Here is an 18,198-nt window from a genome sequence, read left to right as displayed (position 1 = left end):
AACCATACGACACGCAACATGTGATAACATTGTATAGGTATGGGTTGTATAAATGAGATGAAGAGCGCAGCACCAGAATGCCAACCAGGGAAAGAACGAGATGTCACGGGCGGCCGCGTGAAGCGCCGAGAATGATAAGACGTGGGAGGCGAAGTGAGCAGCGGGAGGCTGGTAGCAGAACCAGGTTAGCGGTCGCACGAGAAAGATCGTGGTCGAATGTGCAATACCAGGTCCATGAAAGGCAAGGAAGGATCTGCGTTGGCGTGCCAGCATAGTGAGAGGTTGCATGACGTTGCCCTTGCAGCGTGGAGACTGTGGCAGGTCGTGGTGGCAACACCGGGTTATAACAAGGACAAGAAAGGTCCTGGTTGGATGTGTTGGTGTGTGGCGGTAGGTGGCAGGAGGCTGCCCTAGTTGCGTCGATGGCAGCGTCACACCATACTGCAGAATGTTGCTGGGGTGACACTTAGATGTTGGAGCCACGAGCGACGGGAGGTCGTAGTTGACAATGGCAGGGATATGGTTTGAGTGCACGTGCGCGTTTACACCGTGGCTATCATCGTGGTCGACGACGAGGAAAAATAAGAAAAAAAGAGCAGAGTATTCGGCTTACGTAGCCGCCAACGTCCTTGGGGTCCATCTCAGGGTCAAAGAGACCGAACCGACTGCTCGCACTTTGTGACAGTAATCGGCCATCAATGAGCTAGTGGACGCCGTCATAACAGGGTGCTCGACACTTTGACCCTGTACGTAGTAGTACGTACCTCCTAAGGAGATACTTGGTGGTCTGATAAAAACTTGAAAGATGGAGTAACTGTCCTTATGTGACTGTTCACGAAAGAAAGACCGATGATGATCGCCGTGTGGTTTAATGACATGGGTGGGCAATGCAAAAGGGCCCGCCGCCCATCACGAAATGCAGGGAGGACTGAAAATGACAGGAGGGTACATAACTGTATAATCATATTTGAACAAATTCGACGTCGGAAATTAAATTACTTGTCGGATGTCAATCGAACGTCATGCATGTTCAACTTGAAACTTGCACAGCTACAGCCTACAGCCGCAATGTCTAAACGCGCCCAACCTTCACCATCAACGTCCCAGCCCTTGAAGCGAGCAAAATTCGCTTCAGATCAGTCATCATTGAAGACTTTTTTCGGTTCTTCTCAAAGGCCTATCCTTCCGCCTAATTCTGGGGTAGAGAAGGGAAGGAACAGTGTCCCAGAACAAGTACGGAAACAACTGAACATAAAGAAGATTGCTACGCCAGATATCATTGACCTAACTTCAGATTCTGAACCTACGTTCAGAGATTGTGGATCTGAAAATGGTCTTTCTCAGGTTCAGGTTCAGGCTACCGCAGCTCCTCAAGTCGGCGATGTTGGTGGTTCGTCAGGGGTTATCCTACCTAGTAGATCTAATAGGCCTCCAAAGCGCCTTCCCATGAAAAATGACATCACACCCTTGCCAAATTATCAGCCACTAGGAGTTGACCCTTTTGTTTATGATGTCCAGGAAAGTCCCTGGCCAGCCAATGAGCCAGCACCATATTCATTCCTCGTTCATGCTCTCGCCACGCTATCGGGAACACGATCTAGGACAATCATTCTCAACACGCTTACCAACACGCTAAGGACTTTACTCAATTGGCATCGGCCATCCCTACTACCATCGCTGTACCTCCTTTCTAATTGCCTGTCTCCTCCATACTCTCCGGTCGAGCTAGGCATTGGCTCCTCGGTTATATCCAAGGCAATTCAACATATCTCCGGCCTGACCTCCTCTGCGCTAAGACGGCTCTACAATTCATTCGGCGACCCCGGTGATGTTGCATTTGAAGCAAAGTCAAATGTTCGCACCTTGGTGCCTCACCCTCCACTAATGATCGTGGCTGTGCACGATTACTTATTGAAAATTGCCAACTCTAAGGGACAAGGCGCAGCCAAACAGAAGCAAGCCATCGTCGAGAAACTCCTTGTGGCGGCTAAAGGAGAAGAATCACGCTACCTTGTCCGTACCTTATCGCTGAATCTACGCGTCGGAGCAGTAAGGACCTCCATCCTGACTGCACTGGCAAGAGCGTTGGTTTTGACATCGCAAACTAGTTTGGGAGGTCCCGATCGCGATCATTCGCTGTACCATGCCACCTCACAATCAATTTCCTCGGTTCAACGTGAGAAACTTCATGAGAAATTCATCCAGGCTGAAGCGTTGGTTAAAAAAGTGTTCGTTCAACATCCGAATTATGAGCATATCATAGCTGGTCTATTCAAGGGTGGATTGGATAGTCTTGACCTACATGTCCCTTTGACTGTCGGTGGGCGTTTCGCTCCCCCACTCTATGAACGACCTAATAAATCATTGATAGGAATCCCCTTGCATCCGACTCTGGGCTCTCCCACTCGGTCATTGTATGAGATATACGAGCGTTTGGGAGATCTCCCCTTTGCGGCAGAATTCAAGTATGATGGCCAACGCGCTCAGATTCATGGAGTACGAGGAGTGAATAGCGGCAATCCGTCTGTTCATATCTTCTCCCGTCATCTAGAAGATATGACTACTAAGGTAAGCTGTGCAATCTCGTAGGCGCGGGGCTACCATCTTATCGGCAAAAACTAGTATCCTGACATCGTTCACCTTGTTAAATGCATTTTCCAACAGCAGCCGCAGCTGCAATCTTTTATTATCGACTCTGAGATTGTTGCCATAGATCCATCTGACGGCGGCCTGAAGTCCTTCCAAGAGCTCTCGAACAGGGCAAGGAAGGGCGTGGAAATGAGCGATATCAAAGTTTCTGTTTGCGTGTATGCCTTCGATCTGATGTATATAGATGGTGAGGTGCGTGTGTCTGATTGTGTGGCGACGATGTCAGTCAATGGTTATTTATGTCCCTCGACAGGTCTTACTTGCACAGCCCTTTCGAGAGAGACGCTCGTTGCTGAGGTCTCACTTTCCACCTTTCTTACCAAGTGACAAGGGAGCACGTCTTGACCACGTTGAAAGCTGTGAGAGCGATGCTGGCAAAGACGCTATCGAGGAGTTCTGGCAGAAAGCTATAGAGAGCCGCTCTGAAGGTCTCATGATCAAGGTGAGACAGCGTCTGGACTCTGATCGGCTGATCGGCATCACTAATGCTTACCTAGCTGTTAAGTAGTGATACTATACAAGAAGATGGAATGCGAAAAGGAAACGGAAAACGGAAACCTTTGTCCGCGACTTACGAACCCGGTGTGTATTGAGCCGTTCCTTTATGCTGTGCTCTTAGTGAATCTGGACAGATAAACGAACATCTGCTTGGTTGAAGCTGAAAAAGGACTACGTCGTGGGTCTCGGCGATACCCTCGATATGGTTCCTATTGGAGCGTGGCATGGGAACGGAAGGAAAGCAGGGTGGTGGAGTCCAGTTTTGCTTGCTGTTCGAGATCCCAGGAATGATTGCCTTGTTGCCGTTTGCAAGTGTATCTCCGGTAGGTGATATACATTGTAATTCATAATGATATGTTGAGATATCATCTTCCGCAGGATTTTCTGACTCGTTTTACAAAGTTTGTCATGCAGTACGTCTTCGCAGGCTAACTTGCTTATCGGAACTTTCGTATCAGGAGATGGTTGCGTATTACTCAGAGGGGTCCGATAATTGCTCCAGGCAACCCCTCTGGGAAACTGATACAGGAGGTGCCAACATTATTTTTGAGCACTAGGGTTCTTAGCTGATTGTTTTTCCAGGCTTCAGGCCCGACGTTTACTTCAGGCCCCATAAGGTGTGGGAGATACGAGGGGCAGAGTGAGTCTGCTACAAGCCGTCAGTGTTACAGACGAATATCTACTCACACCCTATTTTTTCAGTATCACTTTGAGCCCTGTATCTCTAGCAGCATTGGGCTTAGTTTCCTCCTCGAGAGGCCTCAGTCTGAGGTTCCCGCGATTTATCAAGACCCGAGATGATAAATTGCCAGAGCAAGCCAGCACTACAGATTTTCTGGCTCAGATATGGAAAGACCAACAGGGGCAATCCAAGGCCACTGCGGGGGACGCTGATGATGGCGATTTGGTCGATATAGAGCCAGATTCAGAGGGAGTCGCCGGAGGAGCAGACGAGTCGGATGGTTGACTCCGAACCTTGAAGGTTTAGGTTAACATTCACTTTTTGGTCAGGCTTTTGGGTAATCCCGCTTGCAAGACTTCGCACCACACTCATCAGCGAGAGAGTATATACGGGGCAAACCCCAAACATCGTACAGTACTAATACTATCCAACATTGGAACAATAAAAAATAAATCCATAAGAAAGTAACCTTGGCACCATGCCAGCATATGCTTCTAAATATTTATTCTGAACATACCAATTCCAACACGCAATTCAGTCGAAAGGTGGTTCGCTCGTCAACATGCTACGTTAGACAATACCAGGTTACAGTGTTTGAATAAATTAATTTATTACCGAACTTCCCAGAGTTTCGGCATATTTTCGGTGAAATATGATTGCATTTGGTTTGTGTGATGTGTATTTCCCCAACACGCCAACGAGTCTGAGATTTGACCAGTCGACCGGAGACTACATGTCGCACAAGTGCTTCTAGGCTAACAGGTCTTCTCAGTGGTTTTCCATTGGTTCTCCAATGTTGAACTTTGTCAAGCGGCGTTCCGTGTCTCGTAAGGCCACAGACCTCAAAGTTCACTAACGTTACGAGGGTGATAGCCATTGACAGGTCATCGTTCACGTCCTTGTATATGGTATATGCTTTTGCGGTAGCACTGAGGCCGTACGAGGTTCGGACGCCCATCAGTAAGCTGCCAAATCTACGTCACATCCTTTATCTCCTGCAGGATGACAGTATCTACTAACGGGGTTGCGCTCCCACTTGGAGTAGGCGAGTTCTGGAAACGACATGGAAGTCAACGCTTTCCTCCGAATCAAAGCTTCTCTCCAGAAGAACAGCAAAGGTGAATTATGCTAATAAAAATAAAATGCATTCTAGCCGCTCGTGGCTAGCATGCTCATGTCTAACTACCATGTTCTGTGTTGTCACGTGGGCTGGTAAATTCTCTTCCTCCGAGTCCACGCCTTTACGTTTGACTCCACCTACTACGTCAATGCGAGGTATCGTCGACCCGTGGATCGGCCAGCACCGTGGCGTGTCCGTAGTCAGTGCAATCGCTAGCAGATATTGTTACTCACAATACATCTGTATATTATCCATCATAGGTGTGACTTGGAGCTTTGTCAAAAATCTGACACGCCCGCTCCGTCTAATCATCCCTGCTAGTAGTATACATCCACTGCATTGCCAAAACCTTACGCCCAAAGAACTTTTATTTTCTGACCCCAAATCTTCGCTAACCTCATCTGGAAGCGATATTCCACTATCTCCGCGTTGATGTCATATTCTCCTCGGGTATTTACAAACTTTTTTACAACAGATCGCTGAAATTCCTTGCAAGGCTGACTTCCGTGTGTGCCACAGCTGTCGATTGCGACCCTTTGCAGGGACGATGCATTCGCATTGGATCTAACCAACCACCATTTCCGGATTTGGCACCCACTTTTCGACATCCCGCAAATCTGGATGCACCCCATGTCTACTCGCGACGTCTTACGTACTAGCTGTTCCAACCCTGCCGCACGCGAACGGTCCCTCCGCTACATTACTATTATCCCCTATCTCCATTGCCACCTCATAACGTGTTGGCCTAGAATTATTCACTGGGCTGGACGCCAGACTTCTCATACTATCTCTTAAGCTCATGCTGTGACTCAACCCTCGGACCGGAACTTCGACGTCGCGTGCTTTCGCGTGATACTTCACGTCTATTCGTTACATAGCCACACCACACCCTTTCGGGTTATCATTTCATTCACACAATACTCAGCACAAATGCTTCGCATACGATAATATCCTTACGCTTCCTAATGTTGTCCTAACGCGTCGAAATATCTCGCATGGACACGTTATATTTCACATCGATATGCGTAAGGGTCTATTATTCGAACTGCCCTTGATCTACAAACACCCAAGCAGAAAAGTCGGTTGCAGATCACCACAAGTGCAGGTACATGGTGACAGAGGACATTATGCACTTTATTTAAGCTTGTCAAAATTAGAGCAGAAATTAAGGGAGTATTGCACCCATCTCATCAGTCTGAGGCCGCCGACCGCAGGATATGTTGACTTCGTCCATCTGGCTAGAATCTGGACGCATACATAGCATTGACCATCCTCATGAGGGGTATGAATAATCTAGTCACCGGCTTGGGTGAGTAATGTTCCATCATACAGCAAAAAGAACTCAACAGATAACACGCTCCGTGGAGGATGGTCCCACAAGACATTGGCTTATGCCTTACTCGCATTAATTCATGGCCCAGACTCTCACAAGACTAATTAGAGCATCTCTGTCTTGCTGAGCATAGCTCTCTCCACCAAACACCGAATTGACTTGGTCTTCGAGACGCCCATCTGTTGCTAATTGCTGCCATTCCACATCCCGTTGTTCCGCGATCTGCTGCAGGTAGGCATACGAAATAAGAAGCTCCTTTTTCACAGTTATAATTGCAGGAGAAGTACGTCCGTTAGGCCCCGTAAGAAGGTGGACGATATCACCGCTAGGAGGCATAGAAATTTTACTCGCGGAAAAGGAGGCTGACGAGTCATTTGCACTGGTGGATGACAGATTCTGTTCTCTCGCAGCGGCAGTGCCTCGCGCTGCTCTCACAGCTCGCGCTTGTGGCTTGGGGCGACGGCTGGGTGGGTTTCTCCCACCCGATTCATCGGAAAGGAATTTGCGGCAGAGCGCTAGTTTGAACAGTTGCGCTGAACGTGACAGATGAAAGCCAGACATGAAAGTCTGGACGATCTCTGGGGAGGCTGAGTATAATCGTGACGTGACTTGTTCAAGAAACATGTTGAAATCAAATTCTGCTGTTAGACAAATCCCGACGAGCTGCGGAGAACGTCAGGTGAATAGCTTGTAATAAGCAAAGCATAATTCACCAAAGCCATCAGTTCAAGACCCAGCTGTCGTCGCTGTGGTTGACCTTGCGAAATACAATAGAACACGATATCCAGGGGTGCATCAGCTTCCCACCGAAGACCAGTACCACTTCTTGGCGAGGGAATCTGCAACAACAATAATGGTGAATGCTTCACTGTACATCATCTTAGTCAAAAGGTTACAAGTAAGGAATAACCCCCCACCTGAACCATCCCCAGATGCCAAAGATTCGTCCCGCTGAAAAAGCTCGACCAGCCACTGCAAGACTAACCAGGCATGCTCTGCAACAAGAGCGAGAACAGAATTGCTGTATTTTTCCTCTACATATTCTTCAGTATTAGCGATGAGTTTTCCGCGTTTCTTCTTCCCTGCTAGTAGGGACGGCTGAGAGATTTTTATTCGCGGTACGAAACCCTCCTTGAGTATTGCCCAGCAGTGCTTCGCGTCCTTAATGCACAGGGACTCCTTTGCTACAACAGAGTCGTGATCATCACCTTCGAATGGTAATTCGTCGCTCTTGCCCGGTTGTGGCAAAGCCTGGAAAAGAGATGTAGGTGTATTTGTTCTAACGAAAGATAATAGCAAGCGTTGCGCGGCTTCTGATGCATTGACTGAAGGAGCAAAGGTCATTTTTGGTGCCTGGTGCTTTGTTTTTGTAGGGGAGCCCTTTGATGGCGAAGCAGGATTGAGATCGCGCTCTTCCACATGATCAAGGGATGGTGGCGGGGGATACAACGCGATGTAGAAGAGCTGACGTACGAGAGACCTAGGAACTACTTTCAATGCTCCTCGAGAAAAGATAACCCAGATGACCTTACACCGGCGGCTTAAAGTTTTTAGACCTTAGCTGTTCGAGCACTGCGATGCCAGACTCGTATTGACCCTCCTCAAAACACGTTTCTACTAGACCGCGCTGATTACGGGTCATCTCGCATTCTTGAGGGTCTTGATGCGAGTTTGACGCCATGGCGAGGTGAATCAACAAAGTACTTGTTCGTAGTGAAGTGAATACGTTTAACGTGTATGGCACTACTAGTATACACAACGGTAACGTGACTTTCCAGTTTACACCGATGAGACCGTGCCAACGGAACGGACAACTGACAACACAAGAATACGTCCATGGTGGGCTATGGAATACGTCAGTGCTATGTGACAATAAGGCACAAGTCATAGCCTTCGAAACGAACGCTATGTGAAAAAAATGAATACTAGATATCATTTCTGTCGCAAGGGCACCCTGTCAAATAATGTAGTCAAAAGGAATGCGGCGATTCATGCATGTCCAATTGTGTTCTAGGATATTCGTTACATGCACTGTTAGTTATGTTAGACTCGATGACTCACTGAATCATTTCACCTGTTTTTTGATCATCACCGTTATCACTGCTTGAGTCCGGCTCAATCTTTAGACCTTTCGGGACCGGTCACCACTGTCAACTCATGCGTAGTATGTGCCTAGTATCCGTAAGGTATTTCTTGCCTGAGAAAGCTAATGGGGAATCTGGTCGTCACTTCGAATCATCGGTTCTCTGATGGCCCAGTCGTTCAATGGCTGTGAAATCGTCGTTGAACAGTTAGACTAATTTGATAAGCTGACAGTGGCTGACAGATTTTTTAGTTCGTGTAGTGCAGTCCGTGATCATTATGCAAGAGAACAATGGCAAGCTATGGCCGACGCGATTTCGTGAAGACCAAGAGTAAGCCTCATCAAGGATAAGTCAACAGTGGCGAAGTAACATTTCACACACTCACAGACTAGCTTGCTGACTAACAACGACTGACCAACAATTGCCAATTTGAACACGCTGCGCATTTTTATCGTTCCGCCTTTTTGTGAAGGCTTGCTCCGAGTCTGGTGGTAAGTGCCCGTTAGCATCAGCGCAGCTCTGATTGCAATCTCAGCATGGTAGCCAGCAGGTTTATGCTCTGGGCAACACGCAGCCTTCGCATTGCTCTGCGGCAGAGTTTGAATCTTTCTCGTGCCATGGCGTCAGACACAATATTGGGATCTCCAGGTCCAGTGGAAATCGCCATGCGACAAAAAGTAAGGCAGCAAGCTAGCAGCGCAGGTCGATCCGTCTCCTGAGCAATCATTCATAGCTCGTGACCTTGCTCCAACCGTCTAAACTAATCATTACCAACGAATCGCAGTTGCATAGACATCACGCCGCAATGCGCTCTCAAGGTGGCGGGAATGGAGAAACACGTAAGCATATTCTACTACCCCAAAGACGCTGTTCATTGACGACCCGGGCGTAGATTTTGCCGTGCAGGTAATCTCAGATGCTTTCAAAGGGAAGGTGCGTGTGCTATCGAATCTCGGGTATATCTGCTTTATTCCTTCACAGAACACGGTGCAACGCCATCGCCTGATATACTCTGCCCTTTCTGAAGAATTTTCTCAAGGGTTGCATGCACTTTCGCTAAACACTAAGACATCGGAGGAGGCGCAGAGATGCCAAGCTGAAAACTGACAGGGGAGAGAATAAATACAACATTATTCGACTGATCGTGTATACGGAGAAGCGAGGCGAATTATGGTGAGCTCTCTGACCCGAACCGTCGACATGAGCGACGGCTGCTCATAAATAACGTGCGAGCTTCACAGTGAGATGCGAAGCATGCTTGGGGATGCATGGCCCAGATTGGTTGCAGTGCACTGCCTCCCGCTGTTGAAATTGAAGTTGACGATTTGTAGCCATTTTGAGATCCAACGTTACCGAAATGTTACCGCCGAGGATTCAATCACTGACATTCAGCAAGAAGCAATAGATCTCTAAGCAGGGGTGTGTTTAGAGGAACGCGGGTGGGCCCAATAGAATGATCCGCTGTAGTTGATCTGAGATGCGGCAAGTAACGGTATATATATATTCAAGATATACTAACAGCACATCCCCCGTGGATGATGCGCGGCATTCGCGCCCCTTAGTGTGTGACATTGCGGTGCTCTATCTCCAACCCTGGCACCGTCCAAACGGCTCTTTTGAGTCCATCATGAGACTCCCACAAATGTGTTGTGAATGAGTGCGCAGCAGGTCTAAAGCGACAATCACCACGGTTGCCTACCTTAAATATGGTAACCGAGTGGTAACCATGTCTTTGAATGTCAGGTTTGTCCTCGAGGTGCTGTCCTGCAGTATAATGGAATAGACCCGGTCACGTTTCTTCATGCAAGTTACTTTCCAGCCTTCCGAACCCGCCGCATCACGATCGGCGTGCAACGGTATCCTGCCGTTACCGCGGTCTACTAGAGGCGATCCGACCATATAAGATTCCCCGACATCCACTACAATTCAACTCGTCCTCTTGTATACTTTTCCCCTTGTATCTCATACCATAAAAATGTCTGGCCGCTCATTCCCGGAGAGTGATGCTCATCGAGAAGCAGCTCGGCCAACCCTCCCTTCTGTTCGCGAACTTTTCCCAGGTTAGTAGAGCTTCTCTAGCTGCCCATATCCGTGCATTCTATTTACCTTTAACCTTCAGAATTATCTCGTACTCCAAGACCTTCCGTAATACCTCCTCCTTCCTGGGTGGGTTCAAATCACGACCCATACTGCGCACCACATATGGGTCAGTCAGATGTCCTATCTGGACCAGGCTTGCAGGTTAGCCGTCGTCTAATGACTAGATCAAACCTTGATAGTGATCACTTTCCCAGAGAAACCCTTCGACACCCTACCACCCTATTTCTTCCCGTAGTTCACGACACGAAACGCACCCAACGCACCTCCATCCATCTCATGAGCATCCACCGCATTCAATGTATCATTCTCAGCATCCACCGAATCAATTTTCTCGGTCATCCACTAATAGTGGCCAGGGACGGCCAGCCTATGATTACACGAGTCACCCAGGGCCCAGCTCATATCTGGATTATTCAAGGCATCAGTATGCCGGGCAATCCATGATGGAGCCCCCAGGATCAGCATCTTATATTCCACGCTACCCCGATGTACGGGGTCAGCATTACCGTAGAGACTCTCAAGAGACTACATCTAGTATAGACGATTCCAGTCCTCATGCTAATGCCGGGCCTTCATCACTCAAATACGAGTGCGACTACTGTGGTAAAGGCTTCAATCGTCCCAGTAGTTTAAAGGTGTGTATTTCAATATCCTGCGTCGTTCCTAAGCTAATGAAGACTGCCAACCCGAAGATCCACCTGAATAGTCATACTGGCGAAAAGCGTGAGTGTTCATTCGCAACGTTCCTCATCGTCATACTGATTACCCATCTAGCCTTTACGTGCACCTTTGAGGGCTGTGGTCGTAGTTTCAGCGTGCTCAGCAACATGCGTCGGCATGCTCGCGTGCATGCCGATGCCTCAGGACGCTATCATGAGGACAGCGACGAGTCAAACGACGCACATTCACGTTCCGGGCGTTAGAGCGACATGTGTTGTCCTCACGGATGTATACTAGGCACATGCAATCACTCCTATTCGGGTCTCATGATCTTCGTTGCATTTTTCACGGACATTGCATCAGTTGTTCATGATGGGCGGCACATATTTATGGCAATTTACGAGCATTTATTTAATCGCATGCACTTGCTGATGAGCATCATACTCATTACTCATATATCTATTCTATACAGTCATCGTCGCTAGTGTACTCGGGTGTATCCATTCCTTTTTAATTAATAGTGGTTTTCGGTGTTGAAAATCAATTTGTTCAAGTTCGACTCGTGGCAGGACATGATTGACTCACTCCACCCGTTAACGGGAGCGGTAGATCCGGTGGCAGCGACGGCGTACAGCAAGGAAACAAGGGTATAGCATAGTCATCAAGTATAGTGGAGTAGCATCGTGAAGTCAGTGCATGTCATAGTCATGTCCGTAGATCCTAGTAATCAAGTACAGTAAGTAATCACGTTATGGAGTGAAAGCATGTCTGTGCGTCATGTCCGTAGACTAAGTGTCGTCATATCCTCGACTATGCCGCATGGCACAGTCGCGGCACCATTTCAGCCACACACAGCCAGGGTCACAGAACATGCATCACACTAAAGCGATATAGCCCGGCCTGTGCCAGCCTCGTGTCCGCTGCGAAACCTTGGACGACCTCGTTCGCCCCGTTCTTTGTCTGGAATGTCCGCTAGTCCATCAAATGCACGATCAGCACGAGCGTAACTGATCGCTCGAGGGCTCTTGTGCGTGAACCCCGCAAATGCGAGGGCCTTGCGGACGTTTAGAATCTCTTCCCCGTGGACCCTGTCCCTAAGTAGGGGGTCTTTCGTCACATCTGCTGGCGCTCCGTTCGCGGGAGCCAGTGGCTAGGCACAACCTGAACACCCGGCATGACGAAAAACCTCGAAGCACTCACCACCGGCGGAATGTCGGAGTCAAAGTGTTGTGTATCTTCTGGACTCTGCAGATCCGGGCGATATGGTGCAGGATAGCGGTGTATATTTTCCCAGTCTATTCCTCGGAACCAGCGATGCGCCTTCAAGTTTAGACGTCAGTAGCTGCGAACGCAAGCTCCAGTGACGCGGACCTTGATTGCATCTACACCATCAACACTGCCGACTGTTGACCCTGGCAGGATGAAGCCGCTGCGTCGTGCGTGAACGGCGAGGGAATCTGGGCGCGATACAGACGTTGGAGCCTGACTTCCAAGGCGATCCTCGGGCTCGCAAAGGAGCTGCTGCATCAGATTCACGCCCTCACCCGAGACACGAGGGCGAGATGGGAACTTGAGGGATTGCTTCCAGTTCAGAATCTTCTGACGGGTGACATGCCTCTGCCCCCCGCAGTCAGCCACAGATGAACTGGGGTGCGAAAAGTGGGTGCCAAAATATGTGTGCTTACGGAGTTGCTAACGAATGGGGGATATCTGGATGATGTCCATTCTTCAACACGAGGTATACCGGATATACAAAACCCCGAAGCTTACCCATACAGGCATTCAAACATGATAACGCCTAAGCTCCACCAGTCACAGGAAAACGAATAGCCATGGCCTCTGATAACTTCTGGCGACACTATTGAAAGCGTAAGCATGGCAACATGGGGTAATAATATGAACAAAGGTGACCACATACTGTAAGAATTCGTCCCGCAACTGTGGATCCGAAGAAGGGTGTTCAGAATCACGCTACAGGCTGCGATATCATTGCTTACACAGAGTATGCTAGCTACGGCACGAACAGACAGGGTGAGGCACAAGGTGGAAATATACATTTTAATTTAGTGGTGGATCATACCTTCCTACGATTTTTCTCTCGCCAAGTGAATATGCCACTTTGGCCGTTGCCGTCGCCCATCAGTAATTCGACATCCTTGCGGTCCATTCGTTTGGTTCTGGTTCCATCCCCGATGCCGTTGCCGTCCTCAAGGTCTATCCCATGTTTGTGCAACAACTGACGCCGCTGCTGTTCATAATCTGCGGTCGCCGAATCAGTTTCATATTCCGTATACTTAGACTGTTCCGCACTGACAGGACGTATCATGGGCCCAGTGCAGATCAGTCCTGTGGAGTCACATCTACATATTTAGCGCATAGAAAACGGGGACGGGAAAGTGGACCAGTTCCGCTAATGACTCACGCAAGCCCAAAATCACTCAGACGAATATGTCCTTGCGGATCAAACAGGAAGTTCTGTTAGAAACACATGGATAGCCGTGTTATCAATCTAGAGCGGGCCTTAATCTCAGTATTTTTTTCGAGACTCACGTCAGGTTTAATGTCGCGATGAATGAAGCCATGTTTATGACAAGTTTCAATGGCTAAAACCATCTGGGGTAAATGTGCCTGTCGTTAAACAAAGTGTAGTACGAGAAAAGGAAGATGCCAACCTCAGCGACATAGAAACGAGCAAAGTCTTCTTCGAAAACGTCTCTCTCGATCAAAAGATTCAGGAGATCTCCACCGCCCATAAATTCCAATACCTATTATTATGTGTTTTAGATATGAAATCGAAATGAAATCAGTGACTCATGTGCTCGTCTGAATTTTAGGAAGATGGCGGTAATCGGGGTTAGAGCTACTGACCAAGTACAGATTATCGCGGTCCTGAAAACTGTAGTGCAGCCTCACAATCCACTCCGCGCCACCTGGCGAAGCGACGAGCGAGGCAGATTTCAAGATATCACGTTCTGCACGGACGTGACCTTCTTGCCCTTTGCGAAGCATATCAGTCTTCCTTAGCTAGTGAAATGAATAATTAATAATGGAGACAATGCCATATGGGTAGATTAAAATGGAAAATAAGAACCTGTTTCATGGCAAACAACTGTCCCGTGGCTCGCTCCTTAACCAGAGACACGACCCCAAACGCACCTGATCGATAGTATTTTCTGTGAGAATGCTCTTTCAGGTACATAAGGGGCACCAACCGTGACCTATGGTTTTTAGTTTGATGAACGCTGTGGCATCGACTTTCTTTCGGCGTTCTCGAAGATATTCTGTTTCGTTTTGGCGCCACTGAGAACGTAAAGCTTCTTTCTGATCTTCACTCAAGCGCATGATAACCATATCGTTTTCCATGGCGATTCTTCGTTGTTCTCGAGAAGGTGGCTGCCGAAGAAGGGGAAAGTAAAGGTTCTCAAAGTAGATCCGAGCAGACACCGCCTTCTCCAAGGTAGCTAATGATGGAGTAATTGGTCTTGGTGAAGGGCCAGGAAGGGTAAGGCCCAGATCGTCGTCGTACTCGCCAACTTCTGGATGGACCCTGAGACCTCCGCTCCATTTTACGATGGAATTTGTTGGGCGCCCTGGCAAGGCATCTGCGGGTGAAAAGTGGACATTTTCACGGGCAGCGGTTGTTATTGTAGACGAAGTAGCAGTGCTGATACCGTTCATGACTCTAAGGAGAGGTGGCTGGCCTGTACTATCTTGAGACGGTTTAAGTGCATTGATAACCTCGTTAACCGCTCTGGCCTGGTTTGATTGCCTTACTCGAGACTTTATTGGATCCGCCCAACGTGGGTCTAAACTACGAGCTGAGGATATTGATAGCATAAGTGGATAATGCGCTGATGGCTGACCTCCAAGCTTTCCCAAACCATCTGGACCCCAGCGAGTCAATAGGGCTTCTGCCTGACCGGCGTCCGAAGCGTGGACAAGATGCCTAGTACGAATGCCCTTGTTGGGATGTAGTTAACGCTGAATACTAAAATATAACCTACACGAAACCCGTGGGCCTGGAGACCAAAGCTTTACTGACTCTTCTACCCTTCTTTAGGGGAGAAGATCCAGGCATGTGACGGGAATTTTGATTGATGTCCTCATGACGTGCCAGCTCCCCGTGTGTGGGTGAAGCTTGGTTAGATCCACCACCAGTAGTAGTACCCCAGAGAGAGGGGGTGGGGATCATTGCGAGTAGATCATAGAAGCCTTTGTGTAGAAAAGTACCTGGTGGTAGGATTGTAGATGGAGATTGTTCTGTTGCTGGCCATACCCGGGGGGACGAAAGGGGATAAGAGTTATCATAGTATTTAAAAGAATTCATGATGAACGATGGTGATGGTGATGATGATGCTCTGGCACTAGGACTGAGCTTGCAGTAGTCACTAACTAATTCCGGTAATCATTGGACTAAATTTATGATCGCCCATATATTTGCAATATTGTGTAAATACTTTGAATACTTGTACTTTGTAAAACTTTGATTAAAGGTGATTCATATAATATATTGTACCCCTCAGTATATATAACGTACAGTACCTGGTAGTAAGTACGGCGGCGGCATTGAGATTATTCTGCTCCGTAAGTACGTTACGGAGCTAGCCGTTTGTGGGAAAAGTGGAAAAACACTTACTAGGTGTCCGCACTAGAAATGGCCACGAGGCTCGAACCCGATCTGATGTCAACAATGCAATTTCCGCGTTGCACAGAGAAGAACACAGCTTTTCCAACGCGTCAGTGCTTCCCTTGAGCTGTATTACGGTCCGTCTCCTCGTTTGGTTTATTCGAAGCGGAAAATAATGAAAGACCGCGAAGATTGTCCCCTTACGAGCTCAAAAAAACAATAACAACGCACCTATAGGTTCGGATGATCATAGATCTTATACTCTCCCTCTTCGGGATACTAGTATAACTTAAATTCATTTATTAACGCCCAAAGTTAACTCACTCCCGACCTACTACTTCAAGTACCTCATTCCGCATCTTGTACTTAAAAAACACGCTTCATCCTACCACCCCCCCTTGCCCAGTTTGCACAACTACGCCTCGTGTTCAGTTACCTTTGCCGGTGTTCATGTTTACCTCGTTCATTCAACGGCCCTGATCGGTTTATCCAAGTCACAGCCTTCCCGTGCCGCAGGCCTTTTCTTGCTCGTTCGTCGGGCAATTGGCATGCTTAGCGCGTGTTCCTTCATACTTATATCCACATCGATTTCCTTCTTTTCATTGAACCATAATTTTCCTTCACTTCCTCTTTTGCCTATCTGCTTAACTTACTATGACAAACCCGAGGGACGATCGTTTGTTCTCAAACCTTTCCAAGGCCCGCAAAAGCCCTCCTGGAGGGGATTCTCAAAATAGTGGTTTTTTTCAGACGGGACAGGGTGGGCGAACTGTGCTCCCTCCTCTTTCTTCAGCGTTTCCAACCTCACCCTCTTCAGGTCTGTTTTTCTATCTAGTGTAAATGCAAATATGCTCAACTCAAGTATAGTTCCCAACTATCCTCCATATTCTCAGCAACGTTCATCCCCTGGAAAAAGTGATCATAGTTCTTCGAGCTATGGTCAGTGGCCTTCTAGTATGTCTGACATCACTCATCCCGATCACACACTCATCAATTTTACTTCAAGCGGTAACAGTTCCCCCACAGCATTCCAGTTATTATGAACAACACTATGACCGATACCCTCAAACTCAATACCCAAGTTATCCACCGCGTAGTTCGCCGACGATCCCGGTCGATTCCCACGGCTCTCGCAAGCTGCCTCCATTAAATATGCCCGATAGATATCAGGGTAATTACGGGGCAGTCGCACCTCTTGTCTCCAACTATGGTGATATTCGCTCGCCGACCGCAACCTATCCTACCGAGTATGCTCCTTATCCAAATCAAAACTCATACTCATATCCCCCCGTCCCCGATCCACGTCATCATTCGAGTCAACTCCCATCGATGCACCACTCGCCGCAGATGTCAATGGGCATGTACCCATCCGAGCGCGGTATGCCTACGCAAGTCGAGGCTCATGGTCCTTCTCCCTATGCCCGAGGGCCAATCACCAATTCTGCACTAACACAAGAACCTGCTCAAATGATGGATAACGAGCAACCTGCCATCAAGAAAAAGCGTAAGAGAGCTGACGCAGCCCAGCTCAAAGTCCTGAATGAGACATACGCTCGCACTGCGTTTCCTTCTACTGAAGAACGCGCAGAGCTCGCAAAGAAATTAGACATGTCAGCCCGCAGCGTTCAGATCTGGTTGGTGTGTTGCACAAATCAAAGGATCAATGTTCATGCCTTTCCATAGGTTTCAAAATAAACGACAGTCAATGAGACAGACTACCCGGCAGTCGTCGACATCAGTGTCGACTCCGCATCAACCATTTAGCATGTCATCTCAAACAGATGAAGTGTCGCATACTTCATTTGGTGGCAGCAGTATTAGTCCCACGTCTGTTTCACATACATCATACATTCCACGATCGAGTCAGGACGCCCGGTCAGTGGTGCAGGACAGTCGGTCACCTATCCCCCATCGGCGCGAAGAAGATCCCCGCAAATGGCAGCAGCCTGGTCGCTACTGAATATTTGATCGTTGTCTAAACACCATGCCTTCATTTCAGCTAGATTCATTCTCTCCTCATCACAACAGAAGCGTCGTCATGCTTTTGCATTGGGACCTCGATCATTCATTAACACCGTATTAACTTACTCGCCAGCCCCTTAATACCCATTCATATCTATATATCCATATCACTCCACGCAATCTGATGCCCTTTTCCAATCCGTCCACATGTACCTGCCTCCTTGATGCACTGTCGCCGTAGTTTTTATGTACTTATCACGTTCTTATCATCTCTGGTCTGATCACACGTACACGTCTGAAAACCCAACGTTGTTGTTCTTGCTCGATTTTGTCACGGATGTCCGCCCCGCGCGCGGTTAGAAGGCCGTGAATTACGCCACTAATCTTTTTAAGTATGCTCTTCGGTTTATGATTCTACTGATAATAAGTACGTGAGATACAACAAACGCTTGCCACAACAACATCGGCACGAATGGGCCATCG

General features: G+C 48.1%; 6 protein-coding genes across 6 annotated transcripts; 4 read left to right on the top strand and 2 right to left on the bottom strand.

The window, feature by feature from the left end:
- Positions 1-1,007: 1,007 nt before the first annotated feature.
- Positions 1,008-4,290, top strand: HD556DRAFT_1332182 (ATP-dependent DNA ligase). Its single transcript, XM_041301795.1, has 10 exons — positions 1,008-2,320; positions 2,372-2,568; positions 2,623-2,841; positions 2,903-3,091; positions 3,147-3,231; positions 3,282-3,470; positions 3,526-3,548; positions 3,606-3,678; positions 3,730-3,787; positions 3,850-4,290. Exons 1-10 carry the CDS (start codon positions 1,027-1,029, stop codon positions 4,112-4,114), a joined length of 2,592 nt encoding a protein of 863 aa, XP_041165655.1. The 5' UTR covers positions 1,008-1,026; the 3' UTR covers positions 4,115-4,290.
- A 1,648-nt stretch (positions 4,291-5,938) lies between these two features.
- Positions 5,939-8,013, bottom strand: HD556DRAFT_1332171 (uncharacterized protein). Its single transcript, XM_041301794.1, has 5 exons — positions 7,815-8,013; positions 7,200-7,762; positions 6,996-7,150; positions 6,297-6,945; positions 5,939-6,242 (listed from the first exon to the last, which is right to left on the bottom strand). The coding sequence occupies exons 1-4, from the start codon at positions 7,961-7,963 to the stop codon at positions 6,355-6,357; spliced, it is 1,458 nt and encodes a 485-aa protein (XP_041165654.1). The 5' UTR covers positions 7,964-8,013; the 3' UTR covers positions 5,939-6,242; positions 6,297-6,354.
- Positions 8,014-8,983: 970 nt separating this feature from the next.
- HD556DRAFT_1227786 (bola-like protein) lies at positions 8,984-9,473 on the top strand (the record flags this gene model as incomplete). The annotated part of the gene is made up of 4 exons (XM_041297186.1): positions 8,984-9,043; positions 9,100-9,205; positions 9,259-9,299; positions 9,348-9,473. The coding sequence occupies 4 exons, from the start codon at positions 8,984-8,986 to the stop codon at positions 9,471-9,473; spliced, it is 333 nt and encodes a 110-aa protein (XP_041165653.1).
- A 548-nt stretch (positions 9,474-10,021) lies between these two features.
- HD556DRAFT_710728 (uncharacterized protein) lies at positions 10,022-11,662 on the top strand. The gene is made up of 5 exons (XM_041311375.1): positions 10,022-10,426; positions 10,486-10,607; positions 10,661-11,101; positions 11,159-11,189; positions 11,241-11,662. The coding sequence occupies exons 1-5, from the start codon at positions 10,342-10,344 to the stop codon at positions 11,387-11,389; spliced, it is 828 nt and encodes a 275-aa protein (XP_041165652.1). The 5' UTR covers positions 10,022-10,341; the 3' UTR covers positions 11,390-11,662.
- An 11-nt stretch (positions 11,663-11,673) lies between these two features.
- On the bottom strand, positions 11,674-15,486 carry HD556DRAFT_1332142 (kinase-like domain-containing protein). Its single transcript, XM_041301793.1, has 17 exons — positions 15,131-15,486; positions 14,990-15,072; positions 14,339-14,932; positions 14,218-14,282; positions 13,995-14,150; positions 13,799-13,891; positions 13,677-13,739; positions 13,549-13,601; positions 13,441-13,472; positions 13,207-13,385; positions 13,124-13,137; positions 13,045-13,064; positions 12,897-12,984; positions 12,812-12,836; positions 12,498-12,743; positions 12,327-12,446; positions 11,674-12,276 (listed from the first exon to the last, which is right to left on the bottom strand). Exons 1-17 carry the CDS (start codon positions 15,451-15,453, stop codon positions 12,007-12,009), a joined length of 2,424 nt encoding a protein of 807 aa, XP_041165651.1. The 5' UTR covers positions 15,454-15,486; the 3' UTR covers positions 11,674-12,006.
- Positions 15,487-16,407: 921 nt separating this feature from the next.
- HD556DRAFT_1437813 (uncharacterized protein) lies at positions 16,408-17,713 on the top strand (the record flags this gene model as incomplete). Its single annotated transcript, XM_041305755.1, has 4 exons — positions 16,408-16,570; positions 16,621-16,707; positions 16,760-17,387; positions 17,437-17,713. The coding sequence occupies 4 exons, from the start codon at positions 16,408-16,410 to the stop codon at positions 17,711-17,713; spliced, it is 1,155 nt and encodes a 384-aa protein (XP_041165650.1).
- Positions 17,714-18,198: the final 485 nt, after the last annotated feature.

The sequence above is a fragment of the Suillus plorans genome (assembly GCF_016647745.1).
Source record: "Suillus plorans strain S12 chromosome Unknown HD556scaffold_5, whole genome shotgun sequence".
NCBI classification, from domain to species: Eukaryota; Fungi; Basidiomycota; class Agaricomycetes; order Boletales; family Suillaceae; genus Suillus; species Suillus plorans.
The sequence above is the reverse complement of the archived record's forward strand: the minus strand, read 5'-3'. Positions and strand labels throughout refer to the sequence as shown.